This window comes from Mastacembelus armatus, chromosome 13, assembly GCF_900324485.2.
Source record: "Mastacembelus armatus chromosome 13, fMasArm1.2, whole genome shotgun sequence".
Classification (NCBI taxonomy): Eukaryota; Metazoa; Chordata; class Actinopteri; order Synbranchiformes; family Mastacembelidae; genus Mastacembelus; species Mastacembelus armatus.
In genome coordinates, this window is record NC_046645.1 from 17,717,065 (window position 1) to 17,737,239 (window position 20,175).

General features: G+C 38.2%; 1 protein-coding gene across 1 annotated transcript; it reads left to right on the forward strand.

Moving 5' to 3' along the window:
* Positions 1–131: 131 nt before the first annotated feature.
* On the forward strand, positions 132–17,786 carry pipox (pipecolic acid oxidase). Its single transcript, XM_033325522.1, has 8 exons — positions 132–312; positions 2,191–2,339; positions 6,655–6,868; positions 7,652–7,834; positions 9,301–9,453; positions 11,335–11,484; positions 11,683–11,758; positions 17,243–17,786. The coding sequence occupies exons 1-8, from the start codon at positions 202–204 to the stop codon at positions 17,371–17,373; spliced, it is 1,167 nt and encodes a 388-aa protein (XP_033181413.1). The 5' UTR covers positions 132–201; the 3' UTR covers positions 17,374–17,786.
* The last annotated feature ends 2,389 nt before the right edge of the window (positions 17,787–20,175 follow it).

Here is a 20,175-nt window from a genome sequence, read left to right on the forward strand (position 1 = left end):
AATTTAAAATTAAGTGCTTAATTTATGAGGATTATTAGATTATTATTCGTGACGCTGATCGTGCGCGCCTGGCAAGAACTACTCAGGGCAAAATCGAAACCGTGCCTCCTCCACTTTCAGTGTGTGGTAACTGTTGTTTTGTCTATTGAAAAGTAGTTACGACGATCTTCACACTGTGCACAGCAGCTAACTATACCCGAAATGTCGACTAAAGGGGAGTATGACTGCATAGTAATCGGGGCCGGCGTCATGGGCTCTTTCACGGCTTATCAGCTGGCAAAAAATAGCAAGAAGACTCTTTTACTAGAACAGGTTTGTTATTCCCGAGCAAGGATTTCCCGTGACTAGTTATGCAATCAGTAATCTAAAAAAAAACGTCTGTGTCAGCAGTACTACACCTGTCATGACATCCTACTCTAAAGTGCGTTTATTTTAATGAAATCCTAACTTGGTAGAATTGTCATGGACGTGAGATGCGTAATCCATAAATGAAACTTGATTTCTCCTTATATTTTTAAATATAACCAAAAACAATTCGTTGAGGCATTCATTTTGGTCTGAACAAATATAAATAAAGGGTTCATGCACGGACTGGAGTCGAACCACTGATGTTTTGATGACATTAAAGCACATCTTTCACGCCAAGACCAGGAATAGTTGAACTTGACTCTTAACATTTCCCATTCATTCTCTAACAAAAAGACAAACACTTTTAAAAAAATGATAAAGAGCAATAGAAGACTGAGATCTGTAACAAGCCCAAGCTCAGGACTTACCTCCAAATAAAAGAGGGCGTTCAAAGAGAGTCCTATGTTAAAGTACATCTAAAGAGGGGTCAGAAGTCATTATGTGCCTAGTTAAATGCTGGTGTTTTACCTTTAACTGGGCAGATATAAAGCTCTGGCTGAGGAAAATCATTTGTGTGATTTATGTGATCTTGGTTTGATTGAAGATAAGTTCCATTTTTTATTTCTTTTATTTACTTCTGCATTTTGATTTAAGAAAGCATATGTCTGAAAAGGTTTGTTTGAATGAGCCAGATTTGTTTTTGTTACAGGGCAGTAGTGTTTTGAGCTGGCTTTTTGAAAATGAATCTTTTGCTGTGCCAAAACTTTATTGAGCATGCTTGGAGACTGAGGCAAAAAATGCTTTACCCTGCGAGTGAAGCACATGGAGATGCTTGACTGATGAAATGTGTGTCTAACGTAAAAGATATTATTTTTCTTTTGCACTATTGATAGGTAAATTCTTTAACAAATCAGACTCAGAGGACGAACTTCGGTAGGTTATACAAAAATTTTACTTGCAAGGAATGACTGTCACCTTGGTACAGCATGAGAGTCACTGGCTGGTAGCAGACCAGCACATCATTTTTAATGGTCTGATGTGAAATAATGTAAAGTGAACAGAAAGGAGAGGCAATTTCCCAGAGCAAGACATCTGGGTTTTGATACTATGTGTCTTTGTCAAGAAGTCAAGGTTAGAGCAAACTGTTCTCATTGAAATATTGTTATGTTTGCACAATAGGCCCTATTCCGCAGTGTTTATATACTAGAGTCACCCAAAGAGAGCTGGGATAGGCTCCAGTGGATGAATGGACGCATGGATTTTACCTTTCTGTGTGGAGTTTGCATGTTCTCCCTGTGCTTGCGTGGGTTTTCTCCAGGTACTGTGGTTTCTTCCCACAGTCCAAAAACATGTATGTCAGATTGATGGGGGACAGGAGTGAGTACGAGTGTGTGAGGTTGTTTGTCTCTTTGTGGCCCTGTGATGGACTTGGTGTACCCCTGCCTTTCACCCAGAGAGAGCTGGGCTAGGCTCCAAAAGATCCCCCCTTCCTATTAGTCTCCATTAGTTAGGTGTACCTAAAATCTATAAGTACCAATAAGTTGAAAAAGTATATTCATTATTCTTGTAAAACAAAACAATATTGGTAAAACAACCCTACCAATACTGAAAATGTCACTGCTAAAAACAAGAGTACTTAAAGGTGCTATGCTTTGGTGATGTTTCAAGTAAATGTGGAAATGTGATAAAGAAATGACATAAAACATGATAAAACATGGTTTTAGAAATTAAGGTTCTATAAGTTTAAGGATCAAATATGGGTGATTGGTCATTTGAAGTACAGTGTCTTATTCGTAAATTAGAGTTATTCAGTTTGAACTAAGTGATGTTCTTGTTTTTCAGTTCATCCTACCCCACACCAGAGGGAGTTCCCATGGCCAGACCCGCATCATCCGCAAGGCCTATGACCAGGACTTCTACACTCACTTGATGGAGGAGTGCTGTGAGCTGTGGGCTCAGTTGGAGGAGGAGGCAGGGGTCAAACTGTACAGGTAAGCAGTCAGCAGAGAAGAAAAAGAGAAAGCCCATTAAATGGAACATGACAAAAAGCTTTAACAGAACACAAAGATTTGTCACATTCATGGTGCTATGCATGCATGTATGTTTATACATACAGTATAACTGTGGCTTCAGCCTGTGCCCAACTTTTCAGAACACTTTGTAAGTTGGTCATACTACTTCAAAAGAGTCACGGTTGTTCTCAGCACCAGTGAACTGATAAACATGATGTTCGTGTCTCTGGATAATCCTTCATGATGATAATCCTTCAAGAAATGATTAACACAGTGTACCTCCCACTGCACCCGTCCACAACTCATGGCAGATGGGTCCTCATCCAAAGGCCACCTGCGCTTTTGAGCTGGCAAAAAATGTAAAATGTCAAATGTGTCAGGCCGGAATGGTATGACCAATGCATCCTACTTTTGCTGCTGCCACTGGGACAAATTGAGCCACTGAAAATGGGCAAAAGCAAAGCTAGAATCTTCAATCCCTTTTGAAGCTGCACTCTAAAATTAAGAGAGGAATTACTTTTAATTTCACTGTGAGACTCTGTACATAATAAATCTTTAACCCTCTGATGCACCCAAGCACATTTTTGTGTCGAAGGGACAATAACATTCCCATTGACTTGAAGGTGCATCAGAGCGATAAGTATATAAAATATGGATAATGGATATATCTGCCTCACATTTTGTTACTTCAAGGCTAGATTACTGTAACTCATTACTGTTAGGATGTCCCAGTAACTCAATAAAAACCCTCCAGTTAATCCAGAATGCTGCAGCCACAGACCTGACAGGAGGTTTTGCTGCTATAGGCCTAGACTGCCTGAGGACCATCAGTGCACTGAGCTCCCCTACCCTACCCTAATCCTCCTTTCCCTTCAGTTGGGAAAAGTTTTAGATATTAAAATGTAAATTTTGGATAGTAGTTTAGGAATGGGATAAAGGTTCCTGATAGAACAAGCTTCAAGATATCTTATAACTCTGCCATACCACACTGAGAAACCTTTCGTATTCAGAAGGATGTCAGGATTGTTCCAGATTGGTGTCAGTTTGCATGTAGCCGGTGAAGACCTAGTCATTTTAAGGAATTCCCACCAGGCTGTCAGAGAAGTGTTTATACTAATGCTCTTAAGGCAGGGATGTTGTTTGATTGTAGAGCTGATGAAAGGTAGGTCACAGATGTTGATTTCTTTGCAGAAGGTCTCCTCTATACCCCTCCAGGAGTTAGAGATATATTGTAATTTATTTGCAAGGAAATAATAATAAAAATTTGGTAGGGTTTTGAAACTGATTCATGGTGGTTTCTTTTTTCATAAAACTTTAGATATGCTTTGATCCAGTGACTTGAACCACAGAGGTGAGGGTTTAGTAGGAATCATTGAGAACAGGTAATTGATTGTAGAGTGGATCATCATTTTTATGGTTGCGACTCTTCCCATGAATGATATAGGCAAAGAATTTCATCGCACAAGGTCATCCCCTATTGATTTAAACAGAAGTGTGTCATTTAGCTGTATCAAGTCTGACAACCTGGGGGGAGATATTGACACCCAGATATCTAATGTTGCCTGACAGACGACGAGATGTAGACGAAGAGTTGAAATGGCAATCAATAGGTAATACTGTGGATTTAGTCCAACTGATTGAGTAATGAAAAAGTTTTGGAGGAATGAAACAATGTCTGCCTCAGCTGGATTATTCTGTGACAAATACAATTTTCTATCAAAGTTACTAAAGGTGTTATTTATTTCTGTAGGGTCATGTGTGACATTCCCATCTGAAGTCATAAAAGTGAAGAGTTTCCTAGAGAACACGTGCCGAGGTTTCTGGCATGTTGTTTGCTTCCAGAAATATTTCCCACTCCTTTTGGAGATAGTTAATAAAATCTTAGTCCCCAAGTCATTATGTATTAAATCTATTCATTGGTGCATCTCTTTTTCAGGTCACAGACATAGAGACTGGTGCATGACCACTAATGGTGATAGAGTGTCTGTGATTTCAATTAAGTTGTATTTGTATAGCGTCAAATCACAATACAACCACCTCAAGGCACAAAAAACAACAAAACCCAACAAATCTCTTATCAGCAGCACTTGGTGACAGTGGAGAGGAAAAACTCCCTTTAACGGAAGAAACAACCTCCAGCAGAACCAGGCTCAGTTTGGGCTGCCATCTGCCTTGATTGGTTGGGGTGAGTGGATAGAGGAGAGAGAAAAGAACAGCAACAATAAACAACAAATAGACACTGCAGGTTGGTGGGGCCAGTAACTGCACATCAGCAGAGAGAGGACAGAGAGACAGCACAAAATTAGTGATGTTCAATGGTGGAATATACATGTGAGGAGGGAGGAAAGGAAGGAAGGGTAGGGGAACTCAGTGCACCAATGGAGAGTCCTCAGGAAGTCTAGGCCTATAGCAGCATAACTAAGGGATAGTTCAGTTGGTTCAGTTACCTGAACCAACCCTAATTATATGCTTTGTCAAAAAGGAAGGTTTTAAGTCTAGCCTTAAAAGTACAAAGTGTCTGCCTCCTGAACCCAGACTGGGAGCTGGTTCCACAGGAGAGGAGCTTAGATAGTTAAAGGCTCTGCCTCCCATTCTACTTTTGGAAACTCTGGGAACCACAAGTAGACCTGCACTCTGAGAGTGAAGTGGTCTATTGGGATAATATGGTACTGTGAGGTCTTTAAGGTCTGAAGGAGCTTGATCATGAAGGGATTTGTATGTGAGAAGAAGGATTTTAAATTCTATTCTGGATTTTACAGGGAGCCAATGAAGAGAAGCTAATATGGGAGAAATATGATCTCTCTTGCTAGTTCAATTCAATTCAATTCAATTCAATTTATAATTTATATTTAATATATAATTTATATAAAGCTACTACTTTTTATGAATCCTTAGAGCCCCCTCCCCAGAAAAGAAACCTGTACAAAAACCATGCAACAGATCCTAACCAAAAGTCATAACACACAGTTCTCAATGGGAAGACATGGCACACTTTGGTGCATATTACTCAAGAAAATAATGGTGATTTTGAAGGTCTGTAATTGTTAAGAGCCCTGAATTGCCTGTTGAATGGCATGATAACATCTACAGCAGTGTATTGGCATTATGCTTTTAAGGTGATATGTCTATCCATCTGTCTATCTGATGTGAACACAATATTTGAGGGACACCTGAGAGATTTTTATTTTTAAAGTTGGCACTAGTGTCCACTTGGATTGAAGATCGAAATGATTACATTTCGATTGGCAAATATCAGTATCACTGCACTGTTCTTAAGGAAATGCAGAGCTGAGTTGTGAACTTAAAAGCAGACACAGCTTGCCGATAAGGTTTAACAGTTTATTTAAAACAAAGAAAAGGAGTTGAGTTACCCGAGTGTTAAGGTCTCTGCTTTGTTTATAGTCCACTAGCAGCTCTCTCATATTTTGGAGGCAGCTCTCTCACGCTGACTTCAATTCCACTCCCTCAAATGGAGTAAGCCACTGGTGGCAAGTGAGAAGGTGAGAAGGAAAAAGTCCCTTTAAAAGAATGAAGAACAGCAGCAAGAAACAAACACTGTAGGTTGGTGGGGCCAGTAATAGCACAGTGGTCTAGTACAGCAGTTCTAGCATGCTGCCTTACTTACAGTGAAACTGTTCAGTTTTGGGTCAGAATTTTTTATAAAGGCATTCATTGAACTGTAATGGGCTGAATTCCTGATGCTTGGTTACTTGGTCTATTTAGGTAACCTCTGGGATATTACTAACAGGGCCTTACCTTTTTATGAGTTAAGTATGTATGCATGCTATTATAGAGTTTGGTGGAAATCAGGGCAGGAACATGACTGGCCTGATGGTCACAGAAAGTTTTACTTAACTTAGTTGTAAGTGAAAACAAAGTTAATTACAAATTTGTAATCTAATATAAAATGTTATGGAAATGGAATTTTATTTTGCAGACTTACTCAGTTTTTCAGCTTTTATCTATATTACATAACATAGTTGTAGATGCATATAGTTTTTGAGTAAGGGTTTTGTTATATTTATTTTTACTAAGATTATATTCTTTAAATTTTCACTCTGCTGACAATTACAAACAGGTGGCTTACACAAAAAAACCTAAAGTGGAGCTTTGCATCCTGTATGATGCAGAGGTTTTGTATTCCTTATCAGTTTGAATGTTGTAATAATGCTAATGGGTTCCATAAATTTAAAATTTACTTTAACACTAGTGTTAACTATGCTACACAGTATTAAGGCTTACATGGCCTTGACTGATTCTTGTTACCTTCATTGCCACTGATTTCTCCTCTTAGACAAACAGGACTCCTGGTGATGGGACCAGAAACTAGTCAGAGTTACCAGCTGTTTAAGAGCACCCTACAGAAGAACAAAGTTCCTATGGTGGTCCTGACCCATGACAACTTCACCCAACATATCCCTCATATCAAACTGGCTGAGGGAGATGGAGCGGTGGTTGACCTAACTGCTGGAATTCTGTATGCTGACCGTGCACTCAAGATTGTACAGGTACAGTAAAGACACTGCTGGTGAGCCTTAGTTAATATAAGCTCCAATGACATATGTTTTAGAGACACATACGTACTTTCCCACCCAAGAAACCTTTGAAAAATAATCCCTTAAATGTTGATTTCTAGGGAAATTTTGTGAATACTTATTAATAAATTAAGACCCAAAATATACTACACATTGTATACATTATCATTATATAATACAGCCTATTATGAAAAACCTGAAGAGATTATTATGTTCGACACACGTATTCTAACAACTTTAAGCAAGTCTACAGGGAGTAGAGCTTGCTCTGAGGAGAAAGACCCTCAGACAGAGAGGGTTGATCTGCCATCAAAGTACCTGGGGCCCCAAAATTATGAAGAGGATTTATGATACTCAGAATTTATAAACCAGATGTAATAGACACATTCATGTTCAATACATTTATATATTTATATTCGCTACAACCTATTTGTAGAATACTCTTGTGTTTTACTCTCACTTGTTCCAAGGTTCTAGTTTGCATGTACTTACTCTATGCCTGTTACGACCTGGCATCCACATACAGTACGTATCACATTTTTGGTTGTCTGCACCATACTGCTTAATTCTGTGTAACTGAAACCTGTTGTACACAAACGTGGATCAACTGTTCCCACAGACAAAAAAGGAGATTCGTAGTTTGGAGTAGTAGTTTAATAGTAGTAGTGTTGTTTTTTTTGTTGTTGTTGTTGTTGTTTTTTAAAGTTATGCCACTGAATGATTTTTGTCAACATGTTCTGCTGTTCTCCTTTGCAGAGGCAATTTCAGAAATTGGGTGGGGTCATAAGAGACAAAGAGATGGTAGTGAACATCAAACCTGGCCCTGTTGTGACAGTGTCAACTTATGCTGGTGTTTATCAAGCCAAGAGTGTGGTGATCACCGCTGGAGCCTGGGCTAACAGACTGCTGACCCCCACTGGCTTACACTTGCCATTAGAGGTAATTAAACTTATGTCCTGCTCTTTGCATTCATTTTAAATGTTTAATTTCCATGCCTCATTTCATACTTAGACAACCAGGGTAAGCATACTCATTTTATTAACATTAATTTAAATGTGGAAAAAGGGTAGAGTCGTATGCAGACGTTTGTGGACCCCTGAGCAAATTTGTTGATTTCTGAAGTGAATAAAGTTAATACAACCACTCATTTATAAGTCCTCTTCTACCATCACCATGAGGTCAAAAACTGATTTAAACACTCTTGAAAATTTGTATTCTTGTGAACCTTGCCCTTCCTACATAATACTTACATCGGCTCAAAGAAAGTGAATACTCCGTCTCTGAAAAGTAGACCAAAAGTGTGATTTATGCCACCCTGGAGAGTTATTGTCTGAACTTATCCTGACAGATAGTAAAGCATACATTTATCAAGCTTTTATTTAAGACCATATTTGTCATAAACAGAATTTGACTCCAGCCATAACAGTGTTTCCCTCATTCAATATCAGGCTCTACCTTTGTCAATAAAGAAAGTAAAACTTTCCTTTTTGGCACATAGAACACTTGATGAATTTGAAAATTAAACTTGAAATGCAGTGACAGATGTGAATAGAAACTTTTCAATAAACAGCATATATTTGTCACATTTTATATTACTGGCTAAGTTCAAAATGTAGACACAAGACAGGTAAGGCATGGGGCAAGGCAGGGCAAGAATTTGTAAAAACAAAGCTATTGTGGCAAAAATCACTAGGAGGCAAATCTCAAGTTATAGGATGGCAAGTTTAATAGGCAAAAGCAGCAGAGTCACAAGCAGAACATACGATCTGCAGAACAAGTCAATACTAATTGACTCAGGATAAAGGAGATGGCAAACTTTTATACGAACTCAGCAGTTTCAGTTTACACATCAGAGTCAGTTACATGTAAATCACACCAGCATGACATACACATAAGTGAATACACAGTGGTCAGTAATATGATTAGCGTGTCCATATGACTACCTGTCAACCAAATGTCAGGTTGATTGGTGACTCTAAGTTGCCCATAGGAGGGAGTGTGAGTGTGTGAGGTTGTTTGTCTCTATGTGGCCCTGTGATGGACTGGTGACCTGTCCAGGGTGTACCCCTGCCTTCCACCCAAAGAGAGCTGGGATAGGCTCCAGCAGATCCCTGTGACCCTGGTTAAGGAATAAGCGGACATAGAAAAAGGATGGATGGATGGATGGGTTCATGTATCGCTGGATATATTTAAAGGACATTTTTAGTTTTCAGTTTGAAGTAGTAGGTTGTTCAGAAAGCAGCTACTGCATAGGAATCCCCCTGAATTTCAGTCAAGTTAGCAAAATTAATATGTGGTATACACTATGCTCAGTTATTTATTTTTTATTGTTTCATTTTATTCATTTCATTATTATCAGTTCGGACTTAGCTTGTAGTGACGTTTTCTTGACTTCCATACCAAAGGTGGTGAAGATCAATGTGTGCTACTGGAGAGAGAAAGTGCCCAGGTCACATGGCACGAATGAGCGCTTTCCCTGCTTCATACTAACTGAGGGTAAGGAGTCGAAAGAGCACATCTATGGTGTCCCGTCAGATGAGTACCCAGGCCTGGTGAAGGTATGTAACAGAACTAGAAACTCAAATGTGATTTTACAAAAGACACACTCTACATTCTGTACTGACACCTCATTCGTATATAAGGTAATAATGTTACTACTACTTTAGCTATTTTAGCTACTTTAGATGGTATAGCCCTGGCCTCCAGCACTACTGTGAAAAACCTTGGAGTTATTTTTGACCTTTAATTTACACATAAAACATATCTCTAGAACTTTACTTTACTCTTTACTTCCACAATATTGCAAAAATTAGGAACACGTTGGAGTCTCCAGCACCCCTGCCGGTTCCACCTGAGTCCCAAGTTCCCGGACCTCAGTGTGCCGATGATAGCGTCCCCGTTGTTCCTGATCTCAGTGGGTCAGCTAGTCTTGCCGATGCCACTGTTCTCATTCATGTTCCTGATCCTCATCCCAGTGGGTTGGCCAGTCCTGCCAATGCCACTGCCTCTCCTAAGGGAGGATTTTTGCATCTGAAGATGTACGGCTTCTCTGACGCCTCTCTCAAACCATCTATCTTCTCTGTCCAAAACATGTATATCCCTGTCTTCCAATGCGTGTCCTGTCATTTAAATGGAAGTACACTGGTATTGGTCCTGAGGAGCTGCTCCTCCTGTGCTGAGCCATCATCCTGTTAAGTGGTGGTTTGGTTTCTCCATTGTAGCATTCTGAGCATTCTTCCCTACACTAGACAGCATCCACTACATTGCTCACCTTTTGTTTTGGTGTCCGGAACTAGTGTCTGTCTCAGTGTGTTGGTTTGTCTGAAGTGAACCAGTATCTAGGGCTTCTCAAAGATCCTTTTAAGCCTCTCTGACACATCACATTGATTTGCCTACTTTAGCGACATTCAATTGGACCCTGTAATCCAGTACATTCTAGTAGTCCATCCTGTATTCCAGAGTTCAGCCAGTGGACCTCTAGATTTCACTCTTTGTCAGTGGCATCAGATTGGAAGCATGGCGCAATTTGTCTTTCCATGAATGACTCTCAGCTTGGCAGAGGTTTGTAGGTGGGTCTGGTGTCGATGAGACTGTCTCAGCAGGCTGTTGATGGTATGCAGATTTGATTTGCTTTAAAATTACTGATTGTCAAAAATATCAAAAAGGAAAATTAAACTAAGAACATTTTCCTGGCGTAACATATTAACAATTCAAAGACGAAGCGTTCAAGAAAATTTTATTCAATTTCAATTCAATTCAATTTTATTTGTAAAGCGCCAAATCACAATACAATCATCTCAAGGCACTTTACAAATTGAATAAAGCTGATAAAAGAAATTTGCATTCTAAGAAAAGGAGGAAAGCAAAAATCCCTGTAACTTAAAGTAAAAAAAAATGTAGTCAGACAATAAAGAAAGGGTACAGACTAAAATGCAAAGAGAGCAAAAGCCAGAACTGCACTAGACAAAGGGATGTGATCGCTTTTAAAGTTTACACACAAGTGTGAAGTTGGCCCACAAGTTTACTTATTGTAAAAAAAAAAACGTAATCTTCTCTCCCCACACTTTCATAAAGATAATATTTGGACTATGTTTCAACAGCATTCTTCATCATTTTCAGTGAGGATAAGGTAGTCAGGCCAAGTGTAAAACATACCAGCGACAACACAATACAGAACACAACAACAAAGATACCATAACAAAACAGCGATAATCTTCACATCATTCTAACAGTGTAGATTTGATAGTTTGTCTGAAAGGAGTGTAATATTGTTAAGAGCTGAATCTTACAGTGAATAAAAGTGTCCTAATACAGCAGTTATTCACTATTGACTTTTGACAGTCTTCTGATGCTGGTGGTTAGCTGGTTTTAGTTTTTTGTTATACAAAAATAACACTGATTTAAAAAAATATATATATATATGTATATATTGTGCATAGATATGTTACCACATGGGCAGTGAGACAGACCCAGACCAGAGAGACAGACAGACAGACCGGTCTGATATTGACATCCTCCAGCGCTACATCGTCCGTTGTTTACCTGGTCTGATTCCTGAGCCTGCAGTGGTAGAGAGCTGCATGTACACAGTAAGTATTATTTCTTTGGACTGTGGAGGACGCTAAAACCTAAAACCTAAACAATTTATGCAAAAATGTTTAGAATTAAGGTTTCAGATCAATAGTTTGGTCTTGTTTTATAGACCTTTTATAGACTTGTTTATAATCTGGACTCTGTCATTTGAATTTTGGAGTTTTATGGCTCTTCTTGTTTTGTTGTTTTTCTAGCTAACACCTGACCGTCATTTTGTGGTGGACTGTCACCCTTCCTACAGTAACATTGTCATTGGAGCTGGATTTTCAGGTACAATACAACAGAACACAAAACTTTAAAAAATTGCTATGTTTTACATCTACCTAACACGTTGTTTTGGTGACTTTCCTGGAAAGGACAATTAAAAACAGAAATATAAAGCAATTATTCAATACGTCACATTTTTCTTAAACAGTAGTAAATATATATAAATATATACCGAATATAGCTAAAACGTAGTTGGGATTGTCTTGCGGATTTGTGATGTTAGTTGTATCCATTTGGTTGTAATAAAATTAAATTAGTACAGGAGGACAATTAAACGTATACTGTATAGTGATATGTGACACACTGATGCTTAGGAACAATCATCAATCATGTGACAACAACAGACAATAGTTTAATATAAAAGGGGTGTCAAGTCAAAGAGTTTAACAACATTTCTGACAAAAAATAAAATATATTAATCAAGAAGTCATGAATCCAACTTTAACATTTTAACATATGATTAACTTTAAAATTAAAACTTTTAAGACCCACCCCACTAACAAACCTCCTAACCTCCCAAAAAGAAAGGCACAAAGCAGGCGCATTATGGAATTTGTTTAATTTATTTTCAGTGGTACATGAGCTTCTTTCATGCATCTTACCAGTTGGTGCAATGACTCTGCTGTGCTGTCCCACTAAGGATACGGCTTGTTCATGTTTTCACACACAGACACACAGACACACACACAGACACACACACACACACACACACACACACACACACACAGAAATGTAGAGGAGACAGGTCTGAGTGAGAAACCAGAGTGAAAAACAATGTCGTGTAAAAAAAAAAACAAAACAAAAAACAATCCAAAGATGTTTGACACTAGGACAGCACTTTTTTTTGGGAGCTGCTGTGTAACAAAATGTGTTTTGGCTACACAGTGGGATGTGGTCCAAAACTCCCTCATGCCGTCAACCACAACAAACTTCACAGGGTTGGTGAAGCAGGATGATTGTTAGAATGAGAATCTCATTATCTAGAATTTGCCTATTTACTGTCATCATACTGTGAGAAAGCACATTTCATATTGGCAGCATTGTTCATGATCATATAACTAATATAAATAGCTCCAGCTTCACATAAAGTGCTTCCTTGACCTTTTTTTTAATCAATACTGGAATCTTTCTCAGTAAAACCCAAGCTGTAGAAGTACAATTTCTATCTATAATCTCAGTATAGTGTTTAAAATGCTGCCCATTTTCCTCAAGTCACAGTAAGAAATCATTGAGGAGGAATTTGTCATCTAGTCATAAATGTATGTAAAATCATTTGTGTAGGCTAGGTTTGAATACTAACGTGTAGATCAATTATTACTATTCATACATGGCCTCACTGCCACTGCCACCATAGTGCCAAATTACCAATGATGGAGCCAGAAATTTTGAGCAATTGCAGGAGGATTGATCAGCCCTGCGGTGTTGGTTGTTGTTTCCAGTGGGACTTGTTTAGGTGGTGCACACACGTTCGATACAGTATGAATGGAATTCGGAGGTACTACATCAGCCATGTTGATGCTATCTTGTGTCATGCGTCGTTTAAAGAGCCCACTGTATTGCATGGCAGTTTTTAAATTCCGTTAAATTTTCGAATCTCATTAAACTGTTTAACGAAGATCTCCGTTAAAACTGTTAGCAAGCTGGTGTACAGCATTGATGTTAGCTTGATCTGCTCAAAAATAATGATTAAACATCTGTTTACAGCAGATTCACAAAATCATCAAATCATTTGTTAAACAAATACAATTTAACCATGGTGAACTTGTAAAAAACCGCATCTGCGATTTTCCTGTATATGACGTCTACTAATATATAAGCAGCGTGTTTATACATGATTGTGTTTTTGAGAAAACAGCATGTTAGTGAAAAACTACAATTTTTAAGTCAGTGAAATAAGACCATAAAACACAAACAGACCGTTGGTTCACAAGACTTAAGAACTGCATCTTGTAGCCAAAAGTGTTTTCTTCAACATAATGTGAATCTCATCTTGTTCACTCATTCACAGAAAACAATACACTGATTGCAATTTTCTAAGACACTTTTTGTTTAGAAAAGACATATGTAGGAAGAGAAGGCGTGCCTGGTCATGAATAATCATGTGATTTACCTGAGAAGACAAAGACCCACACAATGAGCCACATAATGAGTCTTTCAGTCAAAAATGTGGCTGAGAGGGAATTAGTGCAATACAATGCAGATGCAAACGTTCATCATCTGAGTCGCGTTTTTCCTCTGAGGACAAAGTAAACTCTTCTTCACTGTCTGGAACATACGAAGCACTTATTCACCTGCCTAACGTGCCATCAGCAAAACGCACAGAAAAAGTGAGTAAATTCTATGATGACGTTTGACATTTTATGTCATTTCTCGGGGGCGTGCACATAATTACTTGGCTCACCTGAGATTATTTCCATATAAACAGTGTGAGGTGGGATCACATTAGCTATAATGAGGCGAGACAGGAGAAACTGTACCGTTCCTTACTTTCATACGGATTACGTAAAAAGATTTGTTTTTGACTTGAATTATTTCATTTAAAAGAAAACATTTCAAGCTTTCTAGCCATATATTTCTTATTTTTATAAGACGAGTATTCGCTGAGATTCTGGTTGTTTTATTTAGAGAGATGACAGAGACAGAGAAGGCAGAGAGCGCACCCTGTCTGCTTTCTTTATTTTACAAAAGCACAGCATTTTGTTGTTATTATGTATACAAATAAAACTAGACCCTTTACAGATTCAAATTATATGTTGCTCTTATCTGTACGATCAAAACTGATCCAGCCAGAGACTATGTGTTTTATGGTCTTTTTTCAGTGACTTAATTGTAGTTTTGCACTAACCATGCATAAACACTGTTTTCTCAAAAACACAATCATGTATAAATATGCTGCTCACATATTATTGCAGCCCAGTTTGTGCTGATTACAGTGTTATCAGACTTTAGACATTAATATGTTTAAAAGCAACTGAAAAAAGCACAAACGTCAGGGCATGTCAAAACTTGTCCAGGGCCCCAAAACACCCGCCATTATTGGACAGTTTCTGTATTTTTAAATGACAGGACTGAGTAAAGATGTAGAGTAGCTAAAGAGGCATTGGTTGCTGTACTTCGTTCGTTTTGTCGAACGTTGTCTTCAGACTCCCACCAATTGCCATGGAAACAAGAATGTCATCAGACGATCTGAAAGGTATTTCATCATAACAATATAACAAACATATTTAAGTGACTACAGGGCCTAATTTTTTATTCCATAACTTAATATTCCATAACATAATTTAACATGACTATAATCCAGGCATTGAGGTTTCAGGAGTTATTTGTATCAAAGCTGACCAACAAATGATGCATGCAGTCTTGCACCATCTCAAGACCCAAAACATAAAATGTTGGACACAATACTTACAAACTATTTTTGGGTTACATGTAACGTGCCTTGAGATCATTTTTAATGTGATTTGGCACTACACAAATAAAATTGAATTTTACACCAAATTCACAAGTGCAAAGGAAGGTCACTTTGTTCAATGGAGGGTGTTATACATCCATGGCCATATGGACATTTACTGCCTTGATTTTCCACCAGATGTTTTTGCAGTTCTGCTCTACCATGCTTCTATATTTGCTGTGAAAGATGAGCAAATCAATAAAAGGGTTAAAGCTATGAACAGTTGTGTTGACATTTTGTATTACTAACTTTACATCTGCCTCTTGATTTTAATTAAGAGAGGGAACCCAAGTGCAGACCAGATGGGCAGAAAGGGTTTTGATGCAGGTGAGGTAAAAATGACTCAAAATGGTGAGCAGGAGTGCAGGTGAGGAAAGAGTCCAACAAAGTCCATAAAACACAAGCAGTGGAGTTATTTCAGGGCACAAAAATCAATTTGAAATGGGCAAACAAAGTGATACAAGAATACAACATATTAGGGATGTAAGAAAATATAAATTCTGCGTTATATTGCAATATTTTATTGTGCGATAATGTATCGATATAAAAAACGGCCATATTGATCTTTTTATTAATTATTTTTCTACAAATATTCATGTCAGTGGTTGCTTCTGTAGTGCATTTAAACCTCTGACTGCTAGTTGGCAACACACTACACCAAAGCACATACACAAGACATCTCACCAGAGAAAGTGTCACACTCGCTGGTCTCAGATCAGACACTGCTGCTTAGCATGGCTCCCCACGAGAAGGTACAAGATGCTCCCGTGGCATACAAAGCTGACATCTGGACTCATTTTGGCTTCTCTAATAAAAAAGGCTGTACAGGCTACGACAAGAGCCATGCCATATGTAAAATCTGCCACACCAGAGTTAAATACTCGGGGAACACAACAAATCTGCGTGCACACGTAGCCAGGCATCATGACAGGGTGCAGCTAAATGCTAACATGATACAAACAGCAAACTCCAGGTCTCAACTTATTCTTGGCGAACAAGCCAGTAGCCTATTGGGTATATTCAAGCAGGATTGGAAATACATAGACGGCTGTGGCACTTAATTTCTTAATCTAAAACATATTGAAAACACCTTATTGATAGAGGCAGATTTTAGTATTGGTGTTTTTTTTATACTGAAAAATGCTTTGTAGTTGACACTATGTTGTCAATATATTTAATTTTTATATTATATTTAAAAAATCCTGCTAGCACATTTTTAATGGTGTACAAGTATACAGGTGAGGTTTTCTCTACAGGTGAGATGAAGTTTTATATTTAAAAAAATCACAGTATATCGTTTTGTCACTGAATTGTGATATATCCATATATATATTGTATCATGACACACGTATTGTGATGTGAATCATATCGCTAGGTTCTTGCCAATACACAGCCCTACTACATATGATAGGTTATTAGACAATGAATCAGCAACTAAGGACACAGAGACTGGGGCTTAAATACAGACCACAGAGGGAGAATGACAAAGCAGTCAGATGCTAATGCAGATAGACAGATAGACAACATACCCAGGCTTTCTTAAGAGTAAAGCTGCAATCAGAGATAACTAAGACTACAGTGGTGATCATCAACTAAATGTGTTAGATTTCCACAGTTCACATTCTCATAAAAGGTGTCATGGTGTGGGATTTCTGTTTCCGGTTTTGGACTTTAATTTTGGTGGAGTTTTCTGAATTTATGTTCTTTAGTATGATTAGTTACACTTGTGTTTGACTGTCTTGGTTAAAAACCTATAATATACACCTGGAAAAGGACAGTGTTCTGCCCTCAATGTGTGTCTTGAGGACAGCTATTCAGATAGATAAACTCTTCGACTCTCTTTGACAGGTCTATCATCCTCTTTATTGATGTTGCCTTCAATTACTGGCAGTGAAACTACAAACAAACAGCATTTTGATTGTATATACATATGTGCACTCATCAAAATTATACACATCTGAAAGCTAAATCTGCTTAACTTTATGTAAAAAATAAAGCTATGAATTTTAATCCCTTTAATAAATTCTTTTCTTCAGGTCACGGCTTCAAATTTGGACCAGTCATTGGCAAGCTTTTGTGTGAACTCAGCCTGGGACAAGTTCCCTCCTATGACCTATCACTTTTTCGCATTACACGCTTCCAGGCAAAGCCCAAATCTGCTTTGTAGAGTTGGGATGGGAGTATCACAAGATCAGCAAAAAGTCTTTTTGTAGCTGATGTACAATATGGTTATAAATTGTCATGAAAATTTAGCACAATCTGACAAGGAGTGACAATATTTTTGTAGGAGTCATTTGATTATACATTTATTTTGTGTTATTCTCAATTAGGTTCACTCGGTGTCAGTTATTAATTGTAATTGGGCACAGTGACCATATATGGAGGAACTTTGACAGAGGGGTCAGAGGTTGCAAGAGATCAGAATGCTTTGTTATATTGTGTATGTCTGATAAAGCTGTTGGGATTTAACGAAAAACTGTATATGGACATTATGGATTCACTGGACCTATGTTAGAAATGCTTATACGAAGTAATGGAAACTGTGCGATGGAGAAATAAATACACTTATTGTGCAGCACACATGACGTTTGGGATGTCATTTCGTGTATAAGTTAAGATTGGGTTTTGAGAGAGGAGTTTGTACGTTGCGAGTTATGGTGAGCATTTCAAGCAGCAAAAGGAAGTCGCCTGTGTGGGAACATTTCCACTTGATAACACCTCCCAAGGTAAGATTTGACTTCTGATATTCAAAATTTATCATTATGACATTAGTAGAACCTGGGACTACATATATTTTCATTCAGGTGCGTTGCTTGCTGTGCATGCAGGAGCTGTCATATAAAAATACTTCATCCATATTGAGGCACCATGCGTGCTAAGCGTGATGACAATGCCAAGCAAGTCAACACTGGATATAGTGACTGTAAGTTTTATTATATTATATATTATTATTATATTTATTTTCTGAACATGAGTTTCAATGATGAATTAAATTGAATTGATTCTGCAACCTATCTCCCTTACAGTGTCCAGAAAACAAAGGCTGGGTGAGACCTTGGTGGACATGATAGTGAAGGATGGCCAGCCATTTTATATGGTTGAGGATGAGGGCTTTAGAAAGTTTGTAAGCATCCTTGACCATATGATTCCAGGTATAAAGGCCTTGAAGGCCATGGTGGACATACGTTATGAAAAGACCAGAGAGAAGGCCATTACTGAGGTTAAATAGGCCACAGCAGTTAGTCTCACTGCAGATATACAGATATCCATTAATATGGATGCATACTTTGCTGTTACAGGCCATTTTCTGTCAGACAAATTATAAATGAACACTCCTTTTAGCAGTTCAAAAGTTCTCTGTGTCACACACATCAGCAGCTGATGCTACTGGAGGCATCATAGTCTAGTGGGGCATTACAGATAGGGTCACTGGTATGATCACAGAACCCAACAGAGTCTTGTAGTCTTGCAGCCACTCAATCAAGCAACTATAGAGCTATCTGAGGAGGAAAGGGTAGGAGGGTCCAAGGCTATTCCCCTCATTAAAATGTTCAAACATTTCATCGTGGGACAGTGGGGTCAAATGCCCCGTGGCATTGGTGCCAAATTGGCAACTAATTTAAAAAATAATCTGACAGAAAACTTTAGCCAGCTGGAAAAGGTTATGCCCTTATCGGTCCCCACGTTGCTTGACCCCAGTTTTAAAGAAGTGGCATTTGCAACTAGAGACACAGCCAAGCTGCAGTTGAATGACTAATTTGCAAGTGTGCAAAAGTGATAACAAGTGAAACTCAGCAGTATCAACTCCTGTGGGCCATCGTGGCCATCTAACCAACAGGACTTCAACCTCTGGGCCCTATTGGATAATCAAAATAAAAAATCAAATAACCAACTCCACTGCCAGCACCACCGTGGAAGTTCAGAGATAATGTGTTGTGTAGATTTCCTTATATGCTTGTAAAAAAAATTTTTTTTTAAAGTGACTTTCTCTCACTAATGTTTCTTTTTTTGCATCCCTAGGTATTTGAAGGAACCACACCTGGCAAGATGTGAATTTGACCAAGCGGAATGGAACATGGATGGATGGAAATATTTTGTCATCACAACTTAGCAATGGAGTACATACCTGTAAGGAGACGGTAGTGATACAGGGTGAGAGTTTTTTGCTGCTGTAAATAGATATAGACAAGAGCTGCACCTCTCCAGGGACAATGTTGATCAAGTGTGTCAGCTCATTTAATTTTTCTAGGTAAACATTAGTCCATAAAAAATTGTTTTGTCTTGTTTCTAAGCATTTTTTGTCAACATATTTTAAGTCCCTGTGCCTTCATATTGTCACTGAAAGTGACAGCATCTCTCCCCTTCATCCTTACAGGTATACCTTGGGCTCTCTGTTAGGGATGGGATAGACTGTTTAGCTTCTCCTGCAAGTTACTCAAGTGCTTTAAAAGGTGATGAAAGGAACTTATGGACACACCCAAATAACCTTTGCCCATGTGGTTTAGACTTGCATTTGGACTATGTCCTGTTCTAGATAAATGGTCACGATAATGTCTAATGTTTATAAAAAAGGCTAAACAGAATTGGGTCAATCTAGGCCAATTCATTCACATTTTCACAGTAAAGCACTTCTCTGGTGTACAAACATTTTTTATTGAATCATATTGAATACTTCATTAAATTGTAATGTAAATCTATGTCTTAATGAGATCCTGCTGTATAATATATCACATGTCCACTGGATATATTTAGTAACGAGTTTCTGATGTAGTTAAAGTGAAAAATATTCCTCCTGATGCACTTCTGATTAAAGAGCATTAAGCAACTTCTGTACTGTCTGAAGTCAGAAATGAAACGGACAAAATGCAGAGCACATTCTTGACACATATCCAAATATTAGTTTGAATAATGATAGGATTTCATCTACTTCAAAAATCAGTTAATCAGTGTGTACACACAGCAGGTGTTT